Source organism: Apiospora aurea (genome assembly GCF_038362705.1).
Source record: "Apiospora aurea strain CBS 24483 chromosome Unknown utg000004l_segment0_segment0, whole genome shotgun sequence".
Taxonomy (NCBI): Eukaryota; Fungi; Ascomycota; class Sordariomycetes; order Amphisphaeriales; family Apiosporaceae; genus Apiospora; species Apiospora aurea.
In genome coordinates, this window is record NW_027117391.1 from 2999194 (window position 1) to 3021972 (window position 22779).

At 56.3% G+C, this 22779-nt stretch overlaps 9 protein-coding genes across 9 annotated transcripts; 6 read left to right on the forward strand and 3 right to left on the reverse strand.

Moving 5' to 3' along the window:
• Positions 1-1496: 1496 nt before the first annotated feature.
• On the forward strand, positions 1497-3345 carry PG986_005712 (uncharacterized protein; the record flags this gene model as incomplete). Its single annotated transcript, XM_066841934.1, has 6 exons — positions 1497-1558; positions 1638-1915; positions 1974-2212; positions 2291-2593; positions 2676-2926; positions 2991-3345. 6 exons carry the CDS (start codon positions 1497-1499, stop codon positions 3343-3345), a joined length of 1488 nt encoding a protein of 495 aa, XP_066701796.1.
• Positions 3346-3666: 321 nt separating this feature from the next.
• On the reverse strand, positions 3667-4404 carry PG986_005713 (uncharacterized protein; the record flags this gene model as incomplete). Its single annotated transcript, XM_066841935.1, has 1 exon — positions 3667-4404. One exon carries the CDS (start codon positions 4402-4404, stop codon positions 3667-3669), a length of 738 nt encoding a protein of 245 aa, XP_066701797.1.
• Positions 4405-5934: 1530 nt separating this feature from the next.
• On the forward strand, positions 5935-7607 carry PG986_005714 (uncharacterized protein; the record flags this gene model as incomplete). The annotated part of the gene is made up of 2 exons (XM_066841936.1): positions 5935-6765; positions 6903-7607. 2 exons carry the CDS (start codon positions 5935-5937, stop codon positions 7605-7607), a joined length of 1536 nt encoding a protein of 511 aa, XP_066701798.1.
• A 1472-nt stretch (positions 7608-9079) lies between these two features.
• Positions 9080-11889, forward strand: PG986_005715 (glucan endo-1-3-beta-glucosidase; the record flags this gene model as incomplete). The annotated part of the gene is made up of 7 exons (XM_066841937.1): positions 9080-9394; positions 9470-9556; positions 9624-9681; positions 9735-9824; positions 9898-10061; positions 10131-11562; positions 11657-11889. 7 exons carry the CDS (start codon positions 9080-9082, stop codon positions 11887-11889), a joined length of 2379 nt encoding a protein of 792 aa, XP_066701799.1.
• A 1087-nt stretch (positions 11890-12976) lies between these two features.
• Positions 12977-13653, forward strand: PG986_005716 (Ubiquitin-conjugating enzyme- active site protein; the record flags this gene model as incomplete). The annotated part of the gene is made up of 2 exons (XM_066841938.1): positions 12977-13166; positions 13289-13653. 2 exons carry the CDS (start codon positions 12977-12979, stop codon positions 13651-13653), a joined length of 555 nt encoding a protein of 184 aa, XP_066701800.1.
• Positions 13654-14827: 1174 nt separating this feature from the next.
• Positions 14828-15136, forward strand: PG986_005717 (uncharacterized protein; the record flags this gene model as incomplete). Its single annotated transcript, XM_066841939.1, has 1 exon — positions 14828-15136. The coding sequence occupies one exon, from the start codon at positions 14828-14830 to the stop codon at positions 15134-15136; it is 309 nt and encodes a 102-aa protein (XP_066701801.1).
• A 105-nt stretch (positions 15137-15241) lies between these two features.
• Positions 15242-16598, reverse strand: PG986_005718 (chitobiosyldiphosphodolichol beta-mannosyltransferase protein; the record flags this gene model as incomplete). The annotated part of the gene is made up of 2 exons (XM_066841940.1): positions 15242-16371; positions 16436-16598. 2 exons carry the CDS (start codon positions 16596-16598, stop codon positions 15242-15244), a joined length of 1293 nt encoding a protein of 430 aa, XP_066701802.1.
• A 1768-nt stretch (positions 16599-18366) lies between these two features.
• PG986_005719 (cation efflux protein) lies at positions 18367-20252 on the forward strand (the record flags this gene model as incomplete). The annotated part of the gene is made up of 3 exons (XM_066841941.1): positions 18367-19142; positions 19215-19433; positions 19487-20252. The coding sequence occupies 3 exons, from the start codon at positions 18367-18369 to the stop codon at positions 20250-20252; spliced, it is 1761 nt and encodes a 586-aa protein (XP_066701803.1).
• A 709-nt stretch (positions 20253-20961) lies between these two features.
• On the reverse strand, positions 20962-22105 carry PG986_005720 (mitochondrial carrier domain-containing protein; the record flags this gene model as incomplete). The annotated part of the gene is made up of 3 exons (XM_066841942.1): positions 20962-21241; positions 21292-21649; positions 21745-22105. The coding sequence occupies 3 exons, from the start codon at positions 22103-22105 to the stop codon at positions 20962-20964; spliced, it is 999 nt and encodes a 332-aa protein (XP_066701804.1).
• Positions 22106-22779: the final 674 nt, after the last annotated feature.

The following is a 22779-nucleotide window of genomic DNA, read 5'->3' on the forward strand; positions in this document are numbered from 1 at the left end:
AGTTACACTGCATCTGGACGTTGGACCTAAGCATTTTTGCAGGGCTTGGCTGGAGGCTTGTTTGCTAGACGTGGGGTTCCTCCATGTACGCACAAACATCTTTCGTGCTGTGAGTTTAGTGTACAATTCCCACAGCCCATCATCGCCTTCTCCATCGCAGCTTGGTTTTGTGCTTTTTCTTATTGGCCTTGGTCGGGGCTCTGGAGCGATGCAGCGAGGCAGCGAGGCAGTCAAATGGAGATGACTCGCTTTCTTGGTCTGCGATAGACATTGGCCTGTCCTGGTCACAGGCACCTTCATAACGGCCCTTTTCGAGTCAGATCCAGCACTGTAGATTATGTATAGGCGTACTGGCGATATTAGCCTCCCCCATCGACCTTCCGTCTTCTGATTAGTCAAGATGGCTAGCTCCCTCTCTTCTCGCCTTTCTCCTCTCTTCTCTCGGGTAACCCCATGTCCATCGGCCGTGGATCCCGATGCTAATGCGGGATTGCGGGCATCAATGAGGAGAAAGCAAACATGAACGAAGGCCGCTACCAGCAGCTGCCGCGTAACAATATCTCCACCAATGTGACCTTGCAACGCGCCACCCTCGACGGTATATCCTGGCGGGGAACATTTATAGCAGAAAAGAAAACCACGGCATGGGATTTGACCGGTGCTTACTTCCGCAGCACACTAACTAGCACGGGGGCCGGGGGTCCCTGGCCGAAGGACCGGCAGGTGGTGGCATTACAGACTGGAATGCTGACTGACCAGCTGTGTACCACGATCTTCTTTGGTTAGGTGCCGAAAAGCCATATTCTGATCTGAGATCGGTCGGGATACCTATGTTTTGACGTCACAGGAATTGCTTACACAATACAATGCAGGACGCTGGCCCTACATCCTGCTTTCCGCGGGAATAGACCGGATCCGCGGCACGTTGCCACAGCCAACTTCTCCCCAAAAAGCAGTCGCATTCGCATTCACAGGCGCTTCCAGCACCAGCACCATCACTTGCTCGCAGATTGGTCAGCCGGGGTCAAGTAACTATGCTGCCTGATCATCTCATTTCGATATGCATGCTGGGACGGGATTAGTCGCATTTCCTTCTCGACACCACTTCCTGCCAGGGAAGACGGTTGCAGTGCATATGCGGACTTTGCTCGGCCCTATATCTGCTTCTCCCCTCTTCTCCTCATGCTCAAGAACCATTCATGCTGTAGGCGGGCGTTCTCTGCAGCGAGGCGGCACTAATGTATTCGCCGACATGCATAGCGCACGGCAGGTGCTGGACTAAACCGGCACCATGGCTATGGCTACGGGTCTGTTCGGCTACCTGGGCCCAAGTATAAATACCGCCAGGTCCCTCGCCTAGGAAGAGAGAGCAGGAAGCACCACCCCAGTCGCAGTTTGACAAAGCACCCTCGACGGTCTTTCAAGTCCCTCCTGCTCAATCCCACTGTCACTCTTGCAGCTTCTGCCAGGCCCAACGACCGACTGCATAACCGACAATGATTCGATCTCTTGGAGCATTGGGGCTGCTCCCCCTCGTGCTCTCGCTGCCTGCACCACAGTATGTTCGCCACCGGGCCTCGCTCTCAAGTCAGAGCCGGCCCTCCTCCCTATCATTGACATCACTGACCACGCCCCAGGATGCACTATGGTGAGAACAGCGGCCCAGTCGGAGGTGTCTCGCCTCCCATCCCCACCGTGACTGCTGCGAGTGGCTCGCTGTACGGCGACGACAAGCTCTTGGGAGGAAACTCCGAACGGCCACCAACATCAGGAGGCGATTCCGCCAACGTCCCCAACCCGGAGCTGGTCAATGGACAAGAGGAGCCCGCCGACCTGGGTCTGTTCCTCGACTTCAACAGTGTCGACGTCCCGCAACCCATTCGAGGATCCCGAGGCAACACTGCTCCTGGACCCAGTAAGTTAAAGTGCCGAGTGCGCTCCGTAAAAAGACTGAATCAACTAATATGCCACAGGGACGTACGAGTACGAGAAGCTGAACCCGGATCTCTTCGCACCTCCTGAGGGAGACCAGGGTGACGTGCCAAACGCTATGTGGCCCATGGGACTGAGCCATGTCAAGCAGGGAGTTGGTGAGCGCTCAGGTTGGTCTCGCCAGCAGAACCAAAAGGTGCTCCCCGTCGCAGACACGATGGCTGCTGTGGACATGCGACTTGCACCCCACGCCTACCGTGAGCTTCACTGGCACACTGCTGTGAGTAAAACACCATGAATATCCATGCTCCTCCCCCTCCAATCTTTTTCAGGAACTAATCAAGACATGGTCGAATAGGGTGAGTGGGCTCTTATGCTGAAGGGTAGCGTGCGCGTGGCGGCCATCAACGAGGACGGAAAGAGCTTCATCGACGACGTGACGGCTGGCGATGTATGGTTCTTCCCGCCCGGAGTTCCCCACAGTATCCAGGCTCTCGATGAGGGCTGCGAGTTCCTTCTCGTGTTCGATGACGGCGAGTTCTCCGAGGACGAGACCTTCCTTGCCAGCGAGGTCTTTATGCGCAACCCCAAGGCCGTCATGGCCAAGAACCTTCAGGTCGACGTGTCTGCCTTCAAGGACATTCCCAAGAAGGAGCTCTTCGTACGTTTTCCTTTGCCGCAATGAACACTTCTCCCCAAACTACAGCAAGAGCATTGGCTAATCACATCATAACTTGACACAGATCTTCAACGGCACTCCGGCACCCGCCGACATTGAGAAGCAGAACGTCACCTCCAAGGCTGGCTCGCTCAGCGGCGGCCCTGAAAGCTACACCTACCACTGGTCGAAGCAGGAGCCCTTCACGACCGAGGGTGGTACCGTCAAGATTTTGGACCCCACCACCTTCCCGGTCGCGAGCATGTTCTCGTCTGCCCTCGTGACGCTGCAGCCAGGTGCCATGCGAGAGATCCACTGGCACTCCACCTCTGACGAGTAAGCATTAGCCATTTCCCCCGGTCTTATGAAGGTAACGAAATGAAAACTGACACCCACCAAGGTGGAACTACTTCCTCCAGGGCTCGGCGCGCATCACCGTCTTCGCGGCCCCCTCGGCGGCGCGCACCTTTGACTACACGGCAGGCGACGTCGGCTACATCGAGGCGGCCAACTGCCACTACGTCGAGAACACGGGCGATGAGGACGTCATCTTCCTCGAGGTGCTGCAGGCGCCCAAGTTCACCGACATTTCGCTGTCGCAGTGGCTGGCCCTGACGCCCAAGCAGGTTATCAAGGACACGCTGAACCTGACCGACGAGGTCATTGACGCGCAGCCCAAGGACAAGACGCTCATCAAGCCGGGCAATCACAACATGACGAGTTTGGACATCACTGGCAAGAACACGACCTCCTAGAATGATTGATAAGGGGGTGTCAGGATTTTAATGCGGGATTTTAACGACTTTATCCTGGAGAAGGATATGATGAGACATGTCCGGGAAAAGGGGATGTGATTGAGAGGGATCTACTTCATATCGACAATCCACGGAGTGTTTTAATATAATCTTAATTGCCTATCGGCTTTTCAATCATGGCTTACTTGTATGATCTATTTGCCATCCACAGATTGTCCCCTTTGACTTCTGGGAAGAGGAATTTTAAGTATCATACCCTGCTCATACGCATTCCAGGCAGCTATCATGACTGCCAGTGCCATAATGGCATCGGCTGCGGCATTATGCTTCGGCGACGGTATCCCGACAATCCCCAGGCTGGCCGCCAGGGTAGCCAAAGCGGGAAACCAAGGCTTGACCGCTTCTTTCTGCATATGCTGCCTGACGGCATCCTCGCCAATGTATCGCTTCGTGTCCCAGGCCAGATCTTGCGCGTCGGTCCAGCCGTCGAGGAGCCCCGTCGTCGCCGCGGCCGGGAACAGGGCGGCCATGGCTTCGAACTCCACCGGCATATTGAAGCCGACCAAGACGAGGTACTTCTTCCCGCTCTGCCGCCTCCACCTCGAGAGCAGCTCGCATACCTGCGCTTCCACGGCCGCGGCGCGGAGGTTCAGTACTTGCGTGGCCCAGACGCACCGCCGGCGGCGGCGGGTTTTCAGGCGTTTCCGGCCGGCCCGCTTCCTCGGGCGGCTCGAGGTTGAGGCACCAGACCTCGGCGCCGAAGTTGCGCATGAGGTCCGGAGGGCGCTGGCCGCGGATCAGGTCGGCCGGGAGGGGTGTGGGGCTGGGGTGTCGCGGCAGGTAGACGAGGCCGAGCTGCGTCGCGGGCGCGCCGTCGACGTCGAGGCCGACGAAGGCGCAGTCGGGGGCTTGCTGGGCCAGCAGGGTGCAGTTCCAGAGCTTGTTCTGGATGAAGCGCTTCCCGGAGGCGGACTTGTAGAGGGGGTGCGGCGGAGGAGGGAAGAGGTTCGGTGGGGCCAGCTTTGGGGGTTGTGAAGAGGGGGGGCATTGGATGCGCATGGCTTAGGGAGTGACCTTTTACCCCTCTCTGCATGAGTGTGTTTAGGAGGATAGTAATGGGATAGGGTCAAGCAGTCCGCGAGGTAGTAGCAAATGCGCCTTGGTATATTTAGGAGAATCCATATCTGATAGTGGTTAGTCGATCGTTCTGGACAAACTCCATTCGGTCTGCCCAAAAGGGGTTGCCCAAGCTTTCTCCGGTTGGTATAATGTTCGGGTCAGAAGACAAAACACTGACAGTTTGTGGACCCCCCCATGACGCCCCTGAGTTTATTCAGAAGTATTAAGGTTTGGTCTTCTCAGGGGAACAATGAGCCCTATCAAGACTTTGGCTTTGTGCTTGGTACAGCGTTGGTAAGTCGTCCCCGTTGGTTAAAGTGCTCAAGTCATGCATCCGAGTCTCGTATATTACTTCTACAAAAGAGGCCACGGTGGCTACACTCTAGTCGTACAGCAATATATTGGAACATTCGTCATTATAAAGCATCCGCAAAGAGCACCACATTACAAAAAAAAAAAAAAAAAAAAAAAAAAAAAAAAAGGCCTTTTGAGAATTATATCAGGTCTATGCTGGAACCACAGTGTGTAGTTCAAAGTTTCAGAGAACCATCAGAGTGCTAAATTCTATTATATTCAACGGAGAAAGCCCAAGAGCATTATTAAGTTTGAAGCGGCCATCGGGTCAGGCAGCAGTCTCATACAGATAAATATCCAAACACTCGTTCGTCTCTTTCTCTAGACACCCGACTCAGTCACTTCCTTGAATACCCCCTGATCACACACCGGGAACATTGCACTTGACAGGGAATCCTTTCCCATCTACTTGCTGCAACCTTGAAGCATCAAAGCAGAAGGAAATACTTACATCATGGCTTCTTGCACCATGACATCTTTACACATCAAGTGCCCTCCAGGCCAAAATCCTGATGACTGGCCTGTTCAGCACAACACCTTGATCAAAGCGGTTGAAGCAAACAAACCCGAGCAAGTCATCAGCCCATTGATCCTCGTCCTGCCACCCTGCCTGCCCTGCCGCCCACCCCGAAATGCCTCATCTGAGATCGTCAACAGGGCTGACGGGCACTAGCCAGTGCTTGAGTCCCTGGTACAAGGTGGGATGCTGCATCGAGCAGGATATCTAACGGCACTCCTTTTCCGAAAATTGCCTGCGGATTTGGCTCTTCCTGGTGCCGGACTACGTTCTTTGGCCAAGGCTCGCTCCTTCCACACAACACATCCAGTCTCTGCCCCTCCCACGCCTTCATACCCCTTTTCGGCCCGCACACCAAACATGCTACCCAACATCGTGCCTTCCCTCTCGACACAGATCACAACACCTAAACAAACTTCTGCCATATCAATTCACCCATCCTTCCTGGCCGAGTTCTTTCGCAACGATAAAAGGCATACTTGGCTTTGTCCTTATAAGTATAACAGAGGTTAACCAAGCTGACCAGCGAGTATTAGCTGTGGGGATATCATGTGCCGCACCTGCAACACTCTGCTCGCCCCCTGCTGCTGTCCGGGGGTATGTCGCCGAGCCCTACTGTCCTCGCCGGGCCCTGCTTTCGTCGACTCGACGACGAGCTATGCGACGACAGAGAAAACATTTTCTTACGCGGAGAAGCTAGCCCTAGCCCTCTTCTTGATCCACAACTCATCAACACCAAGGCCTCTTCGCCCAACATCAAAGCCTCTTCATCCAACACCATGGCTTCTTCTGCACCCAACCACGGCCCCGACCCTGACCCCAGTCTCGGCCGCCATACCGAGCCGGGCGATGATCGATTGATTCTCCAGCCGAATCTCCACAAGACCCTCGCCACCCTCGCCGCCTACCTCGGCTTCGACCACATCGGCACTCTCAAGCAGTGCCTCTTCAACACTCGCGTCATCCAAGTCACCCGCCTGCTGTTCCCCCTCGTCTACGACCCCAACCAGCGCAAGCATCTAGACAAGGTGTTCTCCTGGTTCCGCACGGCAGATTCCGATGCCCAGGTCCGCGCCCGCTGTGCCCACTCCGCCGATGACATCATGATGTGCCTAGAGAACTGGGAGAAGGAGGAGAGACACAGCGTCGCCGCCGCTGTCGCCATTGCCAGCTTGCTGGTGTGGGCCGTGGAGGTGCTCTCCGGGGGCGAGACCACCACGTCGGGCCACGCCGCCTCCTCATCGTCGCCGGTGGGTGTGGGTCTCTTGGAAGAAGGCTCGCAGTTCGCCAAGATGCTGGAGGCTGTCTGCGATTCGGTCGGCGAACCCACATGCGGCGGCATGACTTTGGAGGCGACTCAGGTGGTTCGACTTGTCGACGAGGACTTGATGCAGGTTATCGAGGAGGAGGGGAAGCGACCCATCCACGAGGTAAGCTTAGTGCTTTTTCTTCTTCTTTCTCTCTGAAGTTTTCAGCCCGCCCACCGGCCTTACCTTGAACCTCATGACCCCCCTCATATCTTATCGCCACAAAATACATACTAACCGAGTGCCCATTGTAAACATAGCTTGATCAGACCGAGTACCCCCGTCCCAAGCTGGACTACTACCCGGAGCACAACGAGCACGAGTTCGAGAAGTACGGCCGCGTCCTCGCCCTGGTCCGCGGATGCGCCCAGGAGATGTTCTGGCTCGTCGTGCGCCACAAGCGGCTGGAGCACGGCCTTTCAAGCAACGACATGTATAACAAGCGCCTCATGCGCCAACTCTTCTACTTTTGCCGACACCACCTGCCCCGATTTGACGAGGAGGGGAGGAGGAGGAGTGCCGCCGTGAGTTGGAGAACCGCTCGGTCCGAGACGAGGATAAGCTGGCTTGGATGCGCAACGGAGGCGCATCCTAGAATGGAATTAGGCATCGGGATTGCACAGCAACATACAGGGTTAATACGTGCCACCAGCCTTGAGATATGGGACCGGCTCATCGCAGTACCGCACCGCCGTCTCGAAGTCGCGCTTGAGCGCGTGGTACTTGTGGCACATGTGCCAGCCCAGCGACCGACCGCAGTGCAACACTGGGTGCGCTGCTCCAGATTGGCGAGAGGTTCTATCGTCTCGTCAACTGGCACATGTTTGACGATAGCAGAGAAGGGAGGCTCCGGTGATGGAACATTAAAAGGCCACCAGAAGAGCTTGACCTTGTCCACCCTTTCACCGAGCGGCTTACAGATTATTCAATACTTCCTCGGTTACAGAATTTCTCCTTTAAACTAAGAAGAAAAAGAAAAGGTAATAAACGTAAGTAGGTCTTTTATTTTTTTATTTCTTTTACGAAAACAATAATTAGTTTACGAAGAACGTTTAAATTATGATTTCATTTTTCGAAAAAGAATAACTCCACTTGTGTAACATTACTGAATAAATTTCCTCTTGCTGCTACCCAGGGTGCAAATACAACATGCGGGAGCATGGCTATTACCCAGCCAGGTTGTATATCAGTGCCGGTGGAATCTGGGCTGCATTCCTCTCCATATGGGCAAGTCAGTCATCGCCCGCATGTTACTATCACCACGGCGCACCGATAGTCTGCCCGTTGGCTGTTATTCCCATGGATGCTGATGACCATCGAGGACATCAGATGACACGATAGATCGTTTTGCCAAGCTTGGGCACTCTCCTTTTTTGCACTTTCGGGAGGGCTAGCCTGTTCAGGATCGATTCCCTGCTCATAAACGGGCGTCTTTCCCTCATCAAGCACTCGAATGCAGTAGTGCTGATGCCAGCTGTGAGGTGCATATCCATACACCCTGAGCCTAGTAGCAGCATCTGAACATGCCCAGTTCATCTGATTATTTTACCAGCCTGAGCTGCATGGTCCAGTTCCAGTGTAGATGAATAAGCTGCGATCTGGCGACCACATCTGATACTTTTTCGAGAGAATTCTTGGTGCTGGAGAATGGTCCAGCCGGTAAGGGTACACCATGGGTTTCGGGGATGAGTAAGGTAAGTGGGTGTGATCTTCACCGGGGTAGTAGTTTGCTTACTAAGGCGCTATACCACCCTCGTTCGTAGAAGCAGGGGCAAACACGTGCCACCGCGTGCTCATTTCCTCGATCCCTCGCGCCAGAATGTCGTCCGTGCGAAGGAATCTATTATGGCAAGAGGAACGGGGTTCTCTTGGAGGCTCGAGTAAGGCATATGGGATTTCACGATGGTCAAAAATAGCAGCAGCTAAAAACGGCTGGCCGTACACAGATACCTGGTAGTCGTGCATGAAATAAGATTGCGGGACCGGTCCGCCCGTAAGCGCAGCTGAATCGGGCCCCCGTTACTAAGCTCACCGCAGCTAGCGTCTCGAGATGGATGACGCTCCCGACAAGGGGTATGCGTCCCGACCATGTGGGACCTCTCTGCCTTGGCGGCCTCGAAGGGGGATGGGCCGAATTAGCATCGATCCGCACGCGAGATGGGCAGATGGGCTCGTCCAGCTGAGTGAGCACATCCCTGTATTTCAACAGTAGCCTTATGGTGAACGTCAGCGCTAGCCCGCGCGCGGCATCATGGCCAATTTCCGAGGAGGAGCCCCCTAGTGTTGCTTTTGGGCCTTAGCTGGTATATATAAGAAGTCCTAAGCTGGCTGCCGTTTGGTATTGAAATTCCGGTTCCCTATCGGCAGTTCGTTCCTATGTTTTATCCTCAGAATCGTTCCTAGGTACGACAGTCGAACCAGCCGACTTCTAACGACCATGATGAGATCCACCCTCATCGCGGCCGCCGTCCTCGCGGCCCAGGCCGTGGTCGCCTCGCCTCTTGCCGTTGCCGCCGAAATCGACGCCAATGTCACCCTCCCGGACCTCGTCTCCCGGGCCTCCGGGTACTGGTACGCCAACATGGACCACACCGGCAATGCCCGCGGCTACGCCCCGGACCTCGACCAGGACTACAACTACGCTGTCTACAAGGCCGTGACAGCCGGCGACGGCAACGGCATCCAGGCGGCCATCAACGACGGCACCAACGGCGCCAAGCGTCACGGACAGTGGCTTGCCTCCCAGCCTCGTGTATGTGCCCCCTTGTGATGTGGCGCTGCAGCGGCAGCATAGCCAAAATCAGCGAGAGACTGACGTGCCGAACAGGTTGTGTACCTCCCGCCGGGAACCTACGAAGTCAGCAAGACCATCTACATGAACACCGACACCATCATCATGGGAGATGCTACCAACGTAAATTTAGCCCCCCCCTGTGCCGATTGAATGCAAGCATGATCCAGTCACTGACAAGGACCAACAGCCACCCGTCATCAGAGCTGCGGCCAACTTCTGGAGCGATGACGCGACACTACTTTCAGGTACGTCGACCTTTCATCCCAAGCCTGCTGTTCCCTGATTGACATTCTCGTAGGCCAAGATCCCACGACTGGGATTTCCGGAGAGCTCTCCTTCACCGTGGGCTTGAAGAACGTTATCCTGGATACCACCAAGATTCCTGGAGGTAACTACTTACTCCTTTCGCCTCTGATCCAGACCTCGATTTCGGTGGACTGACAACCCCTGGCGGGTAATAGGCAATGCTTTCACCGCGCTATGGTGGGGTGTCGCTCAAGGCGCACAGCTGCAGAACGTCAAGATCACCATGGCTTCTTCCAGCAATGGTAATGGACACACTGGTATCAGGCTCGGCAGAGGTTCCACGCTGGGCCTTGCCGATACCCGCATTGAGAAGGGTCAGGTATGCGATTCTCCTTGGCTATCTCCACCCTGATTCCAAGCAGACGTACTGACTTTGAGACATTGATAGAACGGTGTCTGGCACGATGGACACCAGCAAGCTCTCTATAAGGGCCTGTACTTCTACCAGAACACCATCGGCATGCTCATCACCGGCGGCAACACCATCAGCATCATCGGAGCTACCTTCGACACCTGCGGCACCGGCGTCCGCGTCACCGGCGGCGCCCCCTGGGTGTCGCTGATCGACGCGACGTCCAAGAACTCGGGCGTCACCTTCGTGACCACCACCTACCCCTCGTGGATGATCGAGAACCTCAGCAAGGACACCAACTCGGACGTCGCCCAGGTGCCCGAGGGCACCGTCATCGGCCCCTCGAGCCACGTCGACACCTTCACCTACGGCAACACCGTCGGCCGCGACCCCATCTACGGCAGCACCGCGTCCTCCAACAGCCGCCCCGCCGCCCTCGCACCCGGCGGCAAGTACCCGGTGACGCCGGCGCCCAACTACGCCAACAACCCGGCGAGCGACTTCATTAACGTCAAGGACCCGGCCCAGAACGGCGGCGTCAAGATCCTCGGCGACAACACCGTCGACGAGGCCGCCGCGCTCAACAAGGTGCTGGCGTTCGCCGCCGGCCAGAACAAGATCGCCTACTTCCCCTTCGGCAAGTACCGCGTCGACAGCACGCTGCTGATCCCCAAGGGCTCGCGCATCGTGGGCGAGGCCTGGGCCACCATCACGGGCCACGGCGCCTACTTCAAGGACCCGACCAACCCGAAGCCCGTCGTGAGCGTGGGCAAAGCGGGCGACGTCGGCACGGCGCAGATCCAGGACATGCGGTTCACCGTCTCGGACGTGCTGCCCGGCGCCATCCTCGTGCAGTTCAACATGGCCGGCTCCGCGCCGGGCCAGGTGGCGCTCTGGAACTCGCTGGTGACGGTGGGCGGCACACGCGGCGCGTCGGGCCTGACGGAGGCGTGCGGCGACGTCGACAACCAGTGCCGCGGCGCGTACCTGGGCCTGCACTTCGCCAAGACGTCGTCGGCGTACGTCGAGAACGTGTGGAACTGGGTCGCGGACCACACGACCGAGGACTTCGCGGGCGGGTCCAACATCGCGGCCAAGGGCGGCGCGCTCGTCGAGTCGACCCGGGGCACCTGGCTGCACGCCCTCGGCAGCGAGCACTGGTGGCTGTACCAGCTGAACCTGCGGGGCGCCAGCAACGTCATGGTGTCGCTGCTGCAGACCGAGACCAACTACGACCAGGGCGACCACGTTCCCGCCGGGAGCGTGCCGCCGAAGCCGTGGACTGCGGACGTTCAGGGGTGGGGGGACCCGGACTTCCGCTGGTGCGGCGGCGGCGATACGCGCTGCCGGATGGGGTTCGCCAACTATATCCAGGGCGGCTCCAATATTTACACGTATGCCTCGGCGTCTTGGGCTTTCTTCAGCGGGCCGGGGTACCAGGCTTGCGCCGGGAACTTCCAATGCCAAAGTAAGTACTCACATTACCTAGTAACCTGCCTGTCTCATCCTTTCGGCTGTATACCGTCCTTCTAGTTGGAATAACTTACTGACATTTCCCACAGACCACATGCACTGGATCACCCAGACGCCACAGAACCTGCAGGCATTCGGCCTGTGCTCTAAGGACTCGTGGGCCGTGATGCGGCTGGCGGACGGGACCAATATCGAGACTCAGAAGGGGTTCGAGGGATCGTGGCCCGGTGGCGGTGGTCTCGTTGGTCGGTACATGCCGAATTGGGCAAACACTCTTTCATCCGCGACGAGAAACAAACAGATTGCGACTCGCTTAGGCTGACGTAGCTGTTTTATTAAGGTTCGGGAACGGGATCGGAAAGAATGCAGGATTGGTATTTATGGGAACAGCAATAGACGTAATAATTAATGCCTCGAAAAAAAAAAAGAAAAAGAAAAGAAAAAATGTTGGAGTGAGCACCATGCTAGTACGATGTGCATGTATATGACATGCTAGGTTAGAAGGTCTGACATGCAATTCAGGGGTCGGAACGGAATCATCGCATGGCATGCGGCCTGCCACATTTTTTTTTTGAAGATGTCTGTGCGACGGTGATCTGCAAGAACCCTTGCCTCGGGGACAAACGAAACCTTTGAGATCGAGGCCCCCGATGCAGGGCAGGGTCAGACATGCAGATTGCGCTGCCCGAGGGAGTAGATCTGCCATCTGTCTAATACCGCGGCGTAGGTTAGAGTTGTTGAATTCAAACCCAACTCGACCTGATCTACGACTCGGGAATATGCGGTGCCCCATGATCACATCCACACACTCCCTCGACCTGCAGACTGCACCGCAGCAGCAACCTTGGCGCACCATCACTGGAGCTACAGCCAGTAGCTTCATCTGGCTTAGGCGTGGTCCCTGACGTACTTACTTGTACTGTGGACAGTGATTTTAGCTGGGCCAACCCCACCTCAGCACCTCTTGTCAGCTTCCACCCCAGTCTCCGGCTAAGCAGCCTGGCCTGACCTCGCATACAGTACAGAATAAGAACCCCGCCATCACCAACCCACCGACCAGCCCCTACCTGAGGTAGTAGGTTAGTTCATGATCGACCATGATAAAGTACAAGTATCACCCGGTCTCTTCCTAAACAAAACGCTTAGCATACACCTAATTCTTCAAACCTGCCGAAGCCTTCCTTAGCAATACCCAACCTGCCGACCCATTTATTTTCGAAACTTCGCTGCCGGCCAAACGTACTACTACTTCTACTTCACAAGCAACAGGCAGTTCAGGGTATTGCTTATCAACCATCTCCAGTGAAAGCCGAATCCCTACCGACCTACCTGCGTACCTACATACCCAGTACCACCCACCAATCCCGACCTAGGTATATCAAAGTGCCGTCGCGGCATCAAGATAAAATATGTCTACCACGCCGAACGCGGCCGCGTCGGGCCAGAATTCTGGCTCGGCGAGGTTGCTGCAGAGACAGTTGATGGAAATGAAGCGCGCCAAGGACTTGCCCGGCATCTCCGTCGGTCTCGTCAAGGATACCAACATCTTCGAGTGGGAGGTCATGCTCATGATTAACGATGACTGCAAATACTACGGTGGTAAATTTCTCACACTCCCATCTTAACAGTTTGTTCCCGAGTACACCCTGTCCCGTACCGGGGGAGGCAAACCTGAATTGACTGGCCGACCAACAACGATCTCTTCTTACGAAAACGAACAGGAGCCTACTTCCGCGCCTACATGACCTTCCCCGCCGAGTACCCGCTCATGCCGCCGAAGCTGGTGTTCCAGACCCCCGTGCCCTTCCACCCCAACATCTACCCGTCGGGCGAGCTCTGCATCTCGATCCTGCACCCGCCCGAGGAGGACCGGTACGGGTACGAGTCGGCCTCGGAGCGGTGGTCGCCCGTCCAGACCCCCGAGACCATCCTCGTCAGCGTCATCAGCCTCTTCAGCGAGCCCAACGACGAGTCGCCCGCCAATCTCGACGCCGCCAAGCTGCTCCGCGCCGAGCGCGAGGGCGGGCCCAAGGAGTTCCGCAAGCGCGTCCGGAAGTGCGTGCGCGAGAGCCTCGGCGAGGATTGATTGGATTGCTTGACCGATGGGATCGGTCCACCATTATCAGGAGAAAGAGAAAGTAAAGAGAAAGTAAGGATACCGGGAAAGCGATGATTGATTATCGGCCAAGTTCAATAACTTTTGTATAAAGCACACCCCAGGAGGGTGGCACAAGAGCGAGGTCGATGCAGCCACACGATGATTTTCCGTCGACAAAGTCGCGAGCGGGTGAAGATTGTATATAATTTTGCATGCTAATACGATTGGCCGGGCAAATGCCATGTTAAATAAAAAATTATGTTTTTGATGTGTTTCTTGCGCTTGGAGTGATCGGAAGAACGATACGGGGTTGGATCTATGAGCTGCTGTCTTATTGGCAGTTGGGTCCATTCCTGGGCCGTACAAACTGACCATGGACACACGATATTCTGGAAGTGCCGAGCTCTCGACTGCTGGGCCGGCAATAAGCAGGACTCGGCGGTTCGATGCTACTTAGTATGGACACTTTCGCGCGGCGTCTTCGTATTTTGACCATTGCCGCACGTCGAGATGGGATACACGAGCTACCCCTATTCAAAGCGTGCCAGGTCGAGATAGGGGCAGCTCCTATATTTTCATTACGACACCAATATTATCGACCGACTAGCATCAAAATACACGAATACAGATGGGCGGGCCTTGATTTTGCGACGACGTAGAGTCTACATGTTCCGAGGGCAAATTGGGTTGCCATTTAGCCAGATTCCGAAGTCACCAACCAGCAACATCCAATAACACGAGAGCCATGTAGCTCCTCTTAGCTTTGGAGGTATGCGCGGGGACGTATGTGTAGGGATTCATCGTCAACTCTTGTTCTTCTCCAACCTACATTCTATAACATGGATCCGGAAAGGCGTGCGATTGCTGTCGTGACGTAGAAGAAGACGATCACTCCATAACATCATCGGTTCTCCGCTTGAGCTCTCTGCTGAGGATCTAGCCGAGCGAAGCACTACTTGCTCTCAGTTTCAACTTCTCGGAGGATCCCATCCCTACGAGCTTACTGCCCCGGAAACGAGACATTTCGCACCTCAGTCAGTCTTCCGCCCTAAGATTTCATAGAAAGATGCGACTCTATCCCTCATTGCCGGCACTCCTAGCCATCGCCACCAGCAGCAGCAGCAACCCTACCACCGCAGCGACGGCGGGCGCTCACGTAACCATGCTGATCGCCTACCCCGCGACCCCCGTCTTCAACAGCACCTACTACCTATCCCACCACGTGCCCGCCGTGGCCGCGTCCTGGACGCCGTACGGCCTCGTCGGCTACCGCGCCCTCCAGTCCCAGGTCCAGACGGCGGGGGACCCGTACGCGATGATCTTCGAGGCCGAGTGGCGGGACATGGACGCCGTCAACGATATGCTGACGAAGACGCCGGAGGAGGAGAAGCAGAGGTTCGAGGAGGATGAGAAGCGGTTTACGGATACGGCGCCGGTGGTTTGGTTCATGGGGGTGGGGGCTCAGGGGTAGTAGAAGTAGTAAGGGGAGAGGGTGGCAGGTAGTATCACTTGAAGCGAGTTGGAATACTTATATGTGTACGTGCGCACTATTGTAGTTATTTCATTCATGGGCAGTCTACTCAATCACACCAAGCACACGACCGATGACACGATCCCACTCCTCGTCCCACCGCAAGCTGCCCTCCTTACACGCGCCCTCCCGGAGATGCTTGAGCTCACGAGCCCCCTCCTCCGTAAAGAGGCGTCCCAGTGTCGCCGCCAATTCATCAGCCGTCTCGAAGCCGCAGCCGTTGACCCCCTCCTTGACCAGCTCCCCAAAGCTCTGGTAGTTGGCGTACGCGGCGACGGGCAGGCCCGAGCCGAACATGTCGACCACCTTCATCGGCAGGTCGACGCCGGAGCTCGACATGTGCAGGCAGACGCCCAGGTCGGCGCAGCTCAGCAGGGCCGCGTAGTCCTCCATGGACAGCCAGGCCGTGCCGATGCGGACGTTGGGCAGCTGCCCGCCCTCGGTCAGCCGCGCGATGCGCTCCAGGTAGTGGGCCTTCTGCGGGCCCTTGCCCGTGATGATGGCGAGGACGGGGGTCGCGTACACCTTGGCGTACGTGACGAGGCCGTCCAGGAGGAGTGAGAAGTCTTCGTCGGGCGTCCAGCTCGTGCTGCTCACAACGAGCTTCATCCGGCCCGCCACGATGTCCTGGGCCACGTCTTTGGTCTCGGGCAGTTTCTCCAGGAACGCTCGTCGGTCCTGCTCGGAACGGAGGGGTTGGAAGATGTCGGCGGGCCGGTCGTGTAGAGTCAGAATGGGGGTCTTGATATGGTACGGCGCTTCTTTTAGTTGCCTTTCCATGGCATGGGTGACGGTAATGTTGGCCGTTGGCGCAGCGCGACCTAGGGCGCATTCGTAGGCCTTTGAGATCCTGACGAACGGGTGATCCGTTCCTCGAGTACCAGCGAGAATGGTCCAGCCATAATTGTGCCAGTCGATCATGAGATGGGTGTTGCGCAGGCAACATATGATAAGGGCAATGACCAGGGTGGGTATGGAAGGGGGGTTCTGGACCAACAACCAGCGCGCAGGCGGAGTGTCGTAGCCAAGCACGCGGATCAGGGTCCAGATCTGCCAGAGGACCTTGAGTGGCCCTGCGATCAGAAACGGGAGCGACTTGAGCGCCGCGGGTGGAGCGGCAAGTCCATATACATTGACCCGCTCGTCACTCAGGAGGTCAGGAAGAATCGGCGACTCTATCAGGTGGCATCAATGTCAGCTCGCAATCGAGAAAGCTCCAGACACGAGATCAAAACTTACCGTCGTAGCCTATAAGATCTACATAGCCACCATGGCTGGCAATACTCCGCGCGTGGTAGTTCATACGGGGGCTACGTCCAATGTCACCCAGCACAAGGACGTGGACTCTTGTCGACTCCTTGGTGGCTGGCGAGTGTTTGACATATCGCGACGGTAGCAGCATGATAGCGGAGACAAGAATTGCAGCCAGCAGACTTGTGACAAAGATGGCTAAGATTGCCATGATCTGGACGCGATGAGACTGAGGGTGAGCTTTGTTACTGGACTGGGCCTTCTTATGACGAGGCCATCAGTGTGTGTGTGTGTGTGTGTGTGTGTGCGTAACCAGCGCGCCAGTGCCAAAATGCAAGATGTCCTTTTCGGTTTTGTTTCTACTGATCATTGTAAGCCGGCAGTACCGTCGTCGCGTGTGAAGTTGAACTTACCTACTCAAGGTTTCGACGAAGATTCATCTCGTTTGCATTTATGATTCCAGCCTTTTGGGATGACATCTGCCAGTAAAATGCCAACTTGACCAACTTCCAAGCTCAATAATTGGCGCTAGCGGCCGTCAATTCGAGCTCGAAGTTTGGGAGACTTGTTACGAAATGCAGCACGGACTCCCTCCCCGCCAACGCCGACGCCAGGCATCGTCGCCAAAAATTACCCGAGTTTCCCGCAGGGACGCTTTCAGCTCAGAGCTCAACCACAATCAATGGATGGATCATTGGGGGACCTCGGGGGGACGACCTTGCAGCAAGGAGCCAATTTTAGCGTCGCAACTGCCAGGCATCAAATCAGAGGCCTCAATGGGGGGCAGGCAGACGGCAGGCCTTGCCCTGTGTTTCCCCGCTAACCTAGGAGATAATGCATCGTCCAGTGCGTGACGAGATGCAAGGAAGATGGTTCACTCACAGCACTGGTTCCAAGATAGGGAGCATACCTCCTACACTGCACCGAGATTCTTGCGACCTCATAAACAAACACTTTATTTGTCTCAATTCTTTTCTCCCAACCTTATCTATTGAACGAATTTGAATATTTCCCAACCACCATTCTTATCTCTTGAAATTTGTTCTTGCGGCTGGAGAATGGCATAAAATGAAGCAGACCGAACAAAGCATAAGGGACCTGAGATGGCGCGCGGGTGCCAAGCTCCGCCAATTTTAGTGCCTGTCAAGTTTCAACCTCCCCGAACCTTGTGACCCATCAGCAGGTCGCCAGATAACAACTGCAGCACCAGTACCGCCAGATTGCAGCGAGCAGAACAGGGGGATGGAGATTAGCTTAGCGATGGGCAATACCCGAACCAGATTGGGCAAGACAAACAACATGTCGACGTCCGCAGGTGGCATCTTCTCTTCCTCCTCGTCTTTCTACTCTCTTGCCCTCTCCATTTCTCCGAATTGGCTGGTAGTAGACCGGGAACTGGCCTGGATTGATACGACGACGACACGACGACATCATAGTTGTGCCACCAGCCGAACTAAGGTCGCCTCCCTGACGCCCCGTCCCGCGCTTGCTTGGTGCGCCCCCTTTCGCACCGAGAACGTGTGTCGGGTCAATCGAACATTTCCAAAGAAGTCTCGGTGAGACAACGCGACGAATCCGTTCAGCTGTTTCTGTTCCAATTCAATTCCACACCTGTACCTACATACTTTCGCGTCATCGAACACCATCTCTACTGGTTCGGGGAATTCCAAGAGGGCTTTCAGCTGCTGCAATCCCAATCCCCAGTTATCGATCCCACTCGACAAAACTCCATGAAGTGCTAGCTGATACAAGCTCGGGGGTTGCACTGACCTCAAATCCACCACTTTCCTGTGCTGCGCTGCGCTGCACCGACAGGTTGCGACGACAGACACTAGGCCGCAACCTTCGATTAAGCTTCTTCGTCCAAGTCGCACAATAGACAGACTGCGTCTGCGTGACTCGCAACTCCCGATAATACCATGGCATCGTCATATGCCTTTCCCACGCCTCCTCTACCCCTCAACCATGCCCATCATGGCCACGAACATGTCCAATCTCACTCTCATTCCCGCTCGCCGCCAACCTTTGGCCACTCCAGACGATCCGACCGCGGCAGCAGCGCCAGCATGCATTCCTACAGTCAGAGCCTCGAGTCTCTGAATGCCTACGCCAACGGACACGGCCACGGCCACGGCCACAGCCGCAGCCAGAGTCATGACCAGTACCACAGCGAGGGCGACGACCACGCCCACGCCGCCGCGCACACCCAGAACACGACTCAGTACAAGGCCAACTCCTTTCTGCCCATGCAAAAGCGAGAAAACAGACCCTCGCCACTCTCTCGAAAGACCTCGGGCAATGCGATGGGTGGGAATACGCTGAGTCCAGTACAGGACGCATCTCCTGCTACACCCGGCCTGAATGGTTCCGCCTATTTCGACAGAACTCCTGCCGGCCACGATCACGATCACGGCCACGACCACGGCCACGACCACGACCACGACCACGAAGGACATAGTCATGCCCATAGCCACTCCGACCACCACCATGGTCACCATGGGCACCACCACGACCACGATCATAACCATAACCACAGCCACAGCCATGTCCACGCTCACGCCCATGACCACGGCCACTTTCATGCGGCGCATCATTCCAAATTTACCGGTTTGCTGCTGCCATATACGTCTCGCTGGCCACTTATACACTCTGTCATGACCGAGAAGGACTCGAGGCGCATATTCTACTTTATGATGTACGTGCCTACTACACCATTTTTTGCCCCCAAAGGGAATAATGAGACGTTAAGCTAACAACTATGCGCCAGTGTCAACTTTTCCTTTATGGCTGTCCAAGCCTTCTACGGCTATGTAACCGACTCTTTGGGCTTGCTCAGCGACAGCATACACATGTTTTTCGACTGTGTGGCTTTGGCCGTGGGGTTATTCGCGGCGGTGATGAGCAAATGGGCACCCAGCGAGCGCTTCCCCTACGGTTTCGGAAAAATCGAGACGCTGAGTGGCTTTGCCAATGGCATTTTCCTGATGTAGGTGAACTTTTGGTATTGGTTTGTTCCATGATGCTAATATCTTGCTTCAGACTTATCAGCGTGGAAATCATGTTTGAAGGTGTAGAGCGGCTCATGGAGGGCAGGGAGACGAAACGACTCCTGGACTTATTCGTGGTCAGCACTTTGGGCTTGATTGTGAACTTGCTGGGGATTTTCGCTTTTGGGTCGCACGCCCATCATGGTCACGACCATGGCCACGATCACGGGCACGGGCACGGGCACGATCACGGCCACTCCCACGGTCATTCGCATGGCCACTCTCACGACAACGAGAACATGCACGGAATTTACCTGCATATTCTGGCTGACACACTTGGAAGCGCATCCGTCATCTTCTCGACGATTCTGACCTACTTCATCCCCTGGTCCGGCTGGGACCCTGTCGCCTCGTTCCTGATCGCGTACCTGATCGGCATGACGGCCGTCCCGCTCGTCAAGTCGTCGGCGCACAAGCTTCTGCTGACGAACCCCGACGACACCGAGTACAACCTGCGGAACACGCTGTCGGGCATCACGGGCGTGCGCGGGGTCGCGTCGTACGCGGTCCCCAAGATCTGGGAGGATGACCGGACCGGCAGCGTCGGCGAGTCCCGCACCAAGCTCATCGGCGTGATCCACGTGGCGGCGGTGCGCGGGGCCGACATGGAGGACGTCCGCGAACGGGTCGCGAACTACCTGCTGGAAAACGGCATCGACAGCACGGTGCAGATGGAGCGCGAGGGCGACACGGCGTGCTGGTGCGGCATGGGGCGGCTGAGCTCGCTGGGGCCCATGAGCCCGGGGTTCCAAAAATAGAGGAGACGAGGGGTAAATAACGACTGTATAACTAAACTGTATATCCAAACGAGACCTTACGTATAAAGAATCCGAGAAGAGGATAGACGTATTTCAAAATTCGAATAAAGAAAGATATGAAGAGCAGTTTCGAAGTTTAACATTTTCCGATGCGCTTACATTCTTTTTATGAACAAACCAACTTGTCTTCGGGGAAAAGCCAGCTTCGTGCCGACATCCCCATGCATACAAAACATGCTCAAAAGCCAGACAGAAATCGGAAAACAGCTCAATTCATCTCTAAACAACGCGGGTTGCTCGAATAAGTAGTACATCTACGTACGTCAGGTGCTACATATATACCGTGTCTATACTGGGGAAGACACAAAAAGCCCACCGAGAGCCCCCTCTCTCACCCATGTCTACGCTGTCTATATGAGTGAGTGGGTATGCCGACTCCATCACTATCTGCGAGTCGATTGTTGCAGCTGCTGGGAAGCTTCTGTTGGTCGCTCCCCCGTTTGTCTACTTCCCATGAGGGCGGTAGGGAGTATGCCTTTCGCCCCCTTCTTCCTCCTCCTTGCCCCGATGCAATGAGGGCTTCCTTTCGTCCTCGAAGCTGAACTCAGCCTGCTAATAGACGGTCCTCCCCCTTCGACCTCCCTTGGACCGGTTTCTCGCCTCTCGAGGCCTTGGTTGTGGTTGCATCTCTGTACGTGTCCTGCTTTGTTCAACCGAATACCTTGTTCATGGCCTGGTGCGCCAACTCGACACCCAAGAACGTCGCCGCGTTGGCCGGCACCGCACGCGCCAGCGCGGGCCCGAAGCCGGGGAAGAAGGCCTTGACGCCGCCGCGGCCGTAGACCTCGCGGATGACGCCCTTGAGCGTGGGGTTGCCCTCGGCGGTCTGGAGGCGCGACTTGACCGTGTCGACGGGGAAGACGGGGATCCACATGGCGACGCCCGCGGCACCGCCGGCGGCGGTGACGGCCAATAACGAGAGCTCGCCGCTGGGCTGGCCCGTCTTGGGGTCGAGGGGGTCAGCTTGCGCTTGCAGTACTCGTAGGCGGCGAAGTAGGCGGCGCTCCCCGGGCCGTCGCGGGCGAGGGTGGCAGCGGAGCCGCGGAAGACGGAGCGGACGCCGCCCTCGCGGTAGAGCTGGCGGACGACGTCGAGGCCGCCGTTGTACTTGGGCTTCTCGCCGGGCTTGGTCTTTTGGTCCTGGACCTGCAGGATCACCTTGACGCGCTCGAAGGGCGCCGTGATGGCCGTCATGGGGATGGCGCTGAAGAAGCCCGCGGCCGAGGTCTGGGCGATGGAGAGCTGCGTCGGCCGGCCCGTCGCGGGGGAGATCTCGGGCGTCGAGAGGGACGTCACGATTTGCTTGCCTAGGTCGTAGCCCCAGAAGGAGACGGCGACTGTGCGAATGGGGGCCAGGTTAGTATACAGAAGCTAAGTGGGCTAGGGAAGGGTGTGCGTAGGAACCAAGCAAAGGGAGTAAGGGCCAGCTTACACATAGGCGTGACACCCACCAGCGGCGCGCTGACACCGGCATACAGCCCCCTCCTCAAGCCATCGCGCGCGACGCTCTTGCGGACGACGTCGATGGCGCTGTTGTAGACGCCGCGCTCGGCGGTCTGGAGGCGGACCTTTACGAGGTCAAAGGGGTGGCCGACGACGACGGCGCAGACGCCTCCGAAGCCGCCCGCGGCAAAAGAGCGCAGCTGCGACAGGCCGCTGCTGGCGGCGGCCTTGGCTTCTTGCTGGATCTCGGACTTGAGCTCGTCTTTCGAGTCAGGGATGTGCGGGAGCTTGTCGGCGACGGGCGAGGGGACCGCGGACCGCAGCTTGCTGTCGATGCTGTCGGAGGTCATATTGTCTCCTGGCTGGGGGGTTGGAGGGGTAAGAGGTGAGAGGTGAGAGGTGAGAGTTGGACAAGGATTAAAGACGGCCTTTCCTGTCGATAGATTTGGAGACGTTATAGAAACTTAGAGAAGAAGAAAACCAAGTCGTTGGGGAATGGCCGGTCTATGGCTCTGGTCGCAAAGAAACAAAAAGCGGCTGGGAGGATGGGCGAGTGAGTGATGTAAAAGTCCGGGCCAAAGTCCCGTGGTGCTGGTGCTGCTGCCAATTGAGTATCTTCCCTCGGCTTGTGATCGCGACCCACTTCCCCACGAATCTGGTACAGCCAACAAGTGGGCTTTAGTCGCTTGTCCGAATGACTGGACAGCGCCTTTCTCGGCAGGCCGTGCCAGGGCTTGGGAGGTAACAGGATGTGATGTCGGTAGGCAGTGGGCAAACAACAAATTTGGAGATCGAGTTCGATGCAAAAGGACAACAAGTCCAGAAATTGTGCGGAGGTCCGGGGTTACGGAAGCTTCAGAATCTCGCAGCACGGGATCGACCCAAGACATTGGACAACGCAACAAGTGTGTGTCTGTAGGTGAGATCTTACTTTCTATTCGCATACACGCAATGCAGTATATACGTCTCGAAAATGCGCCGCTTGCAATTCAAGAAAGCAATTCAGATGAGCCCGATACTAGGA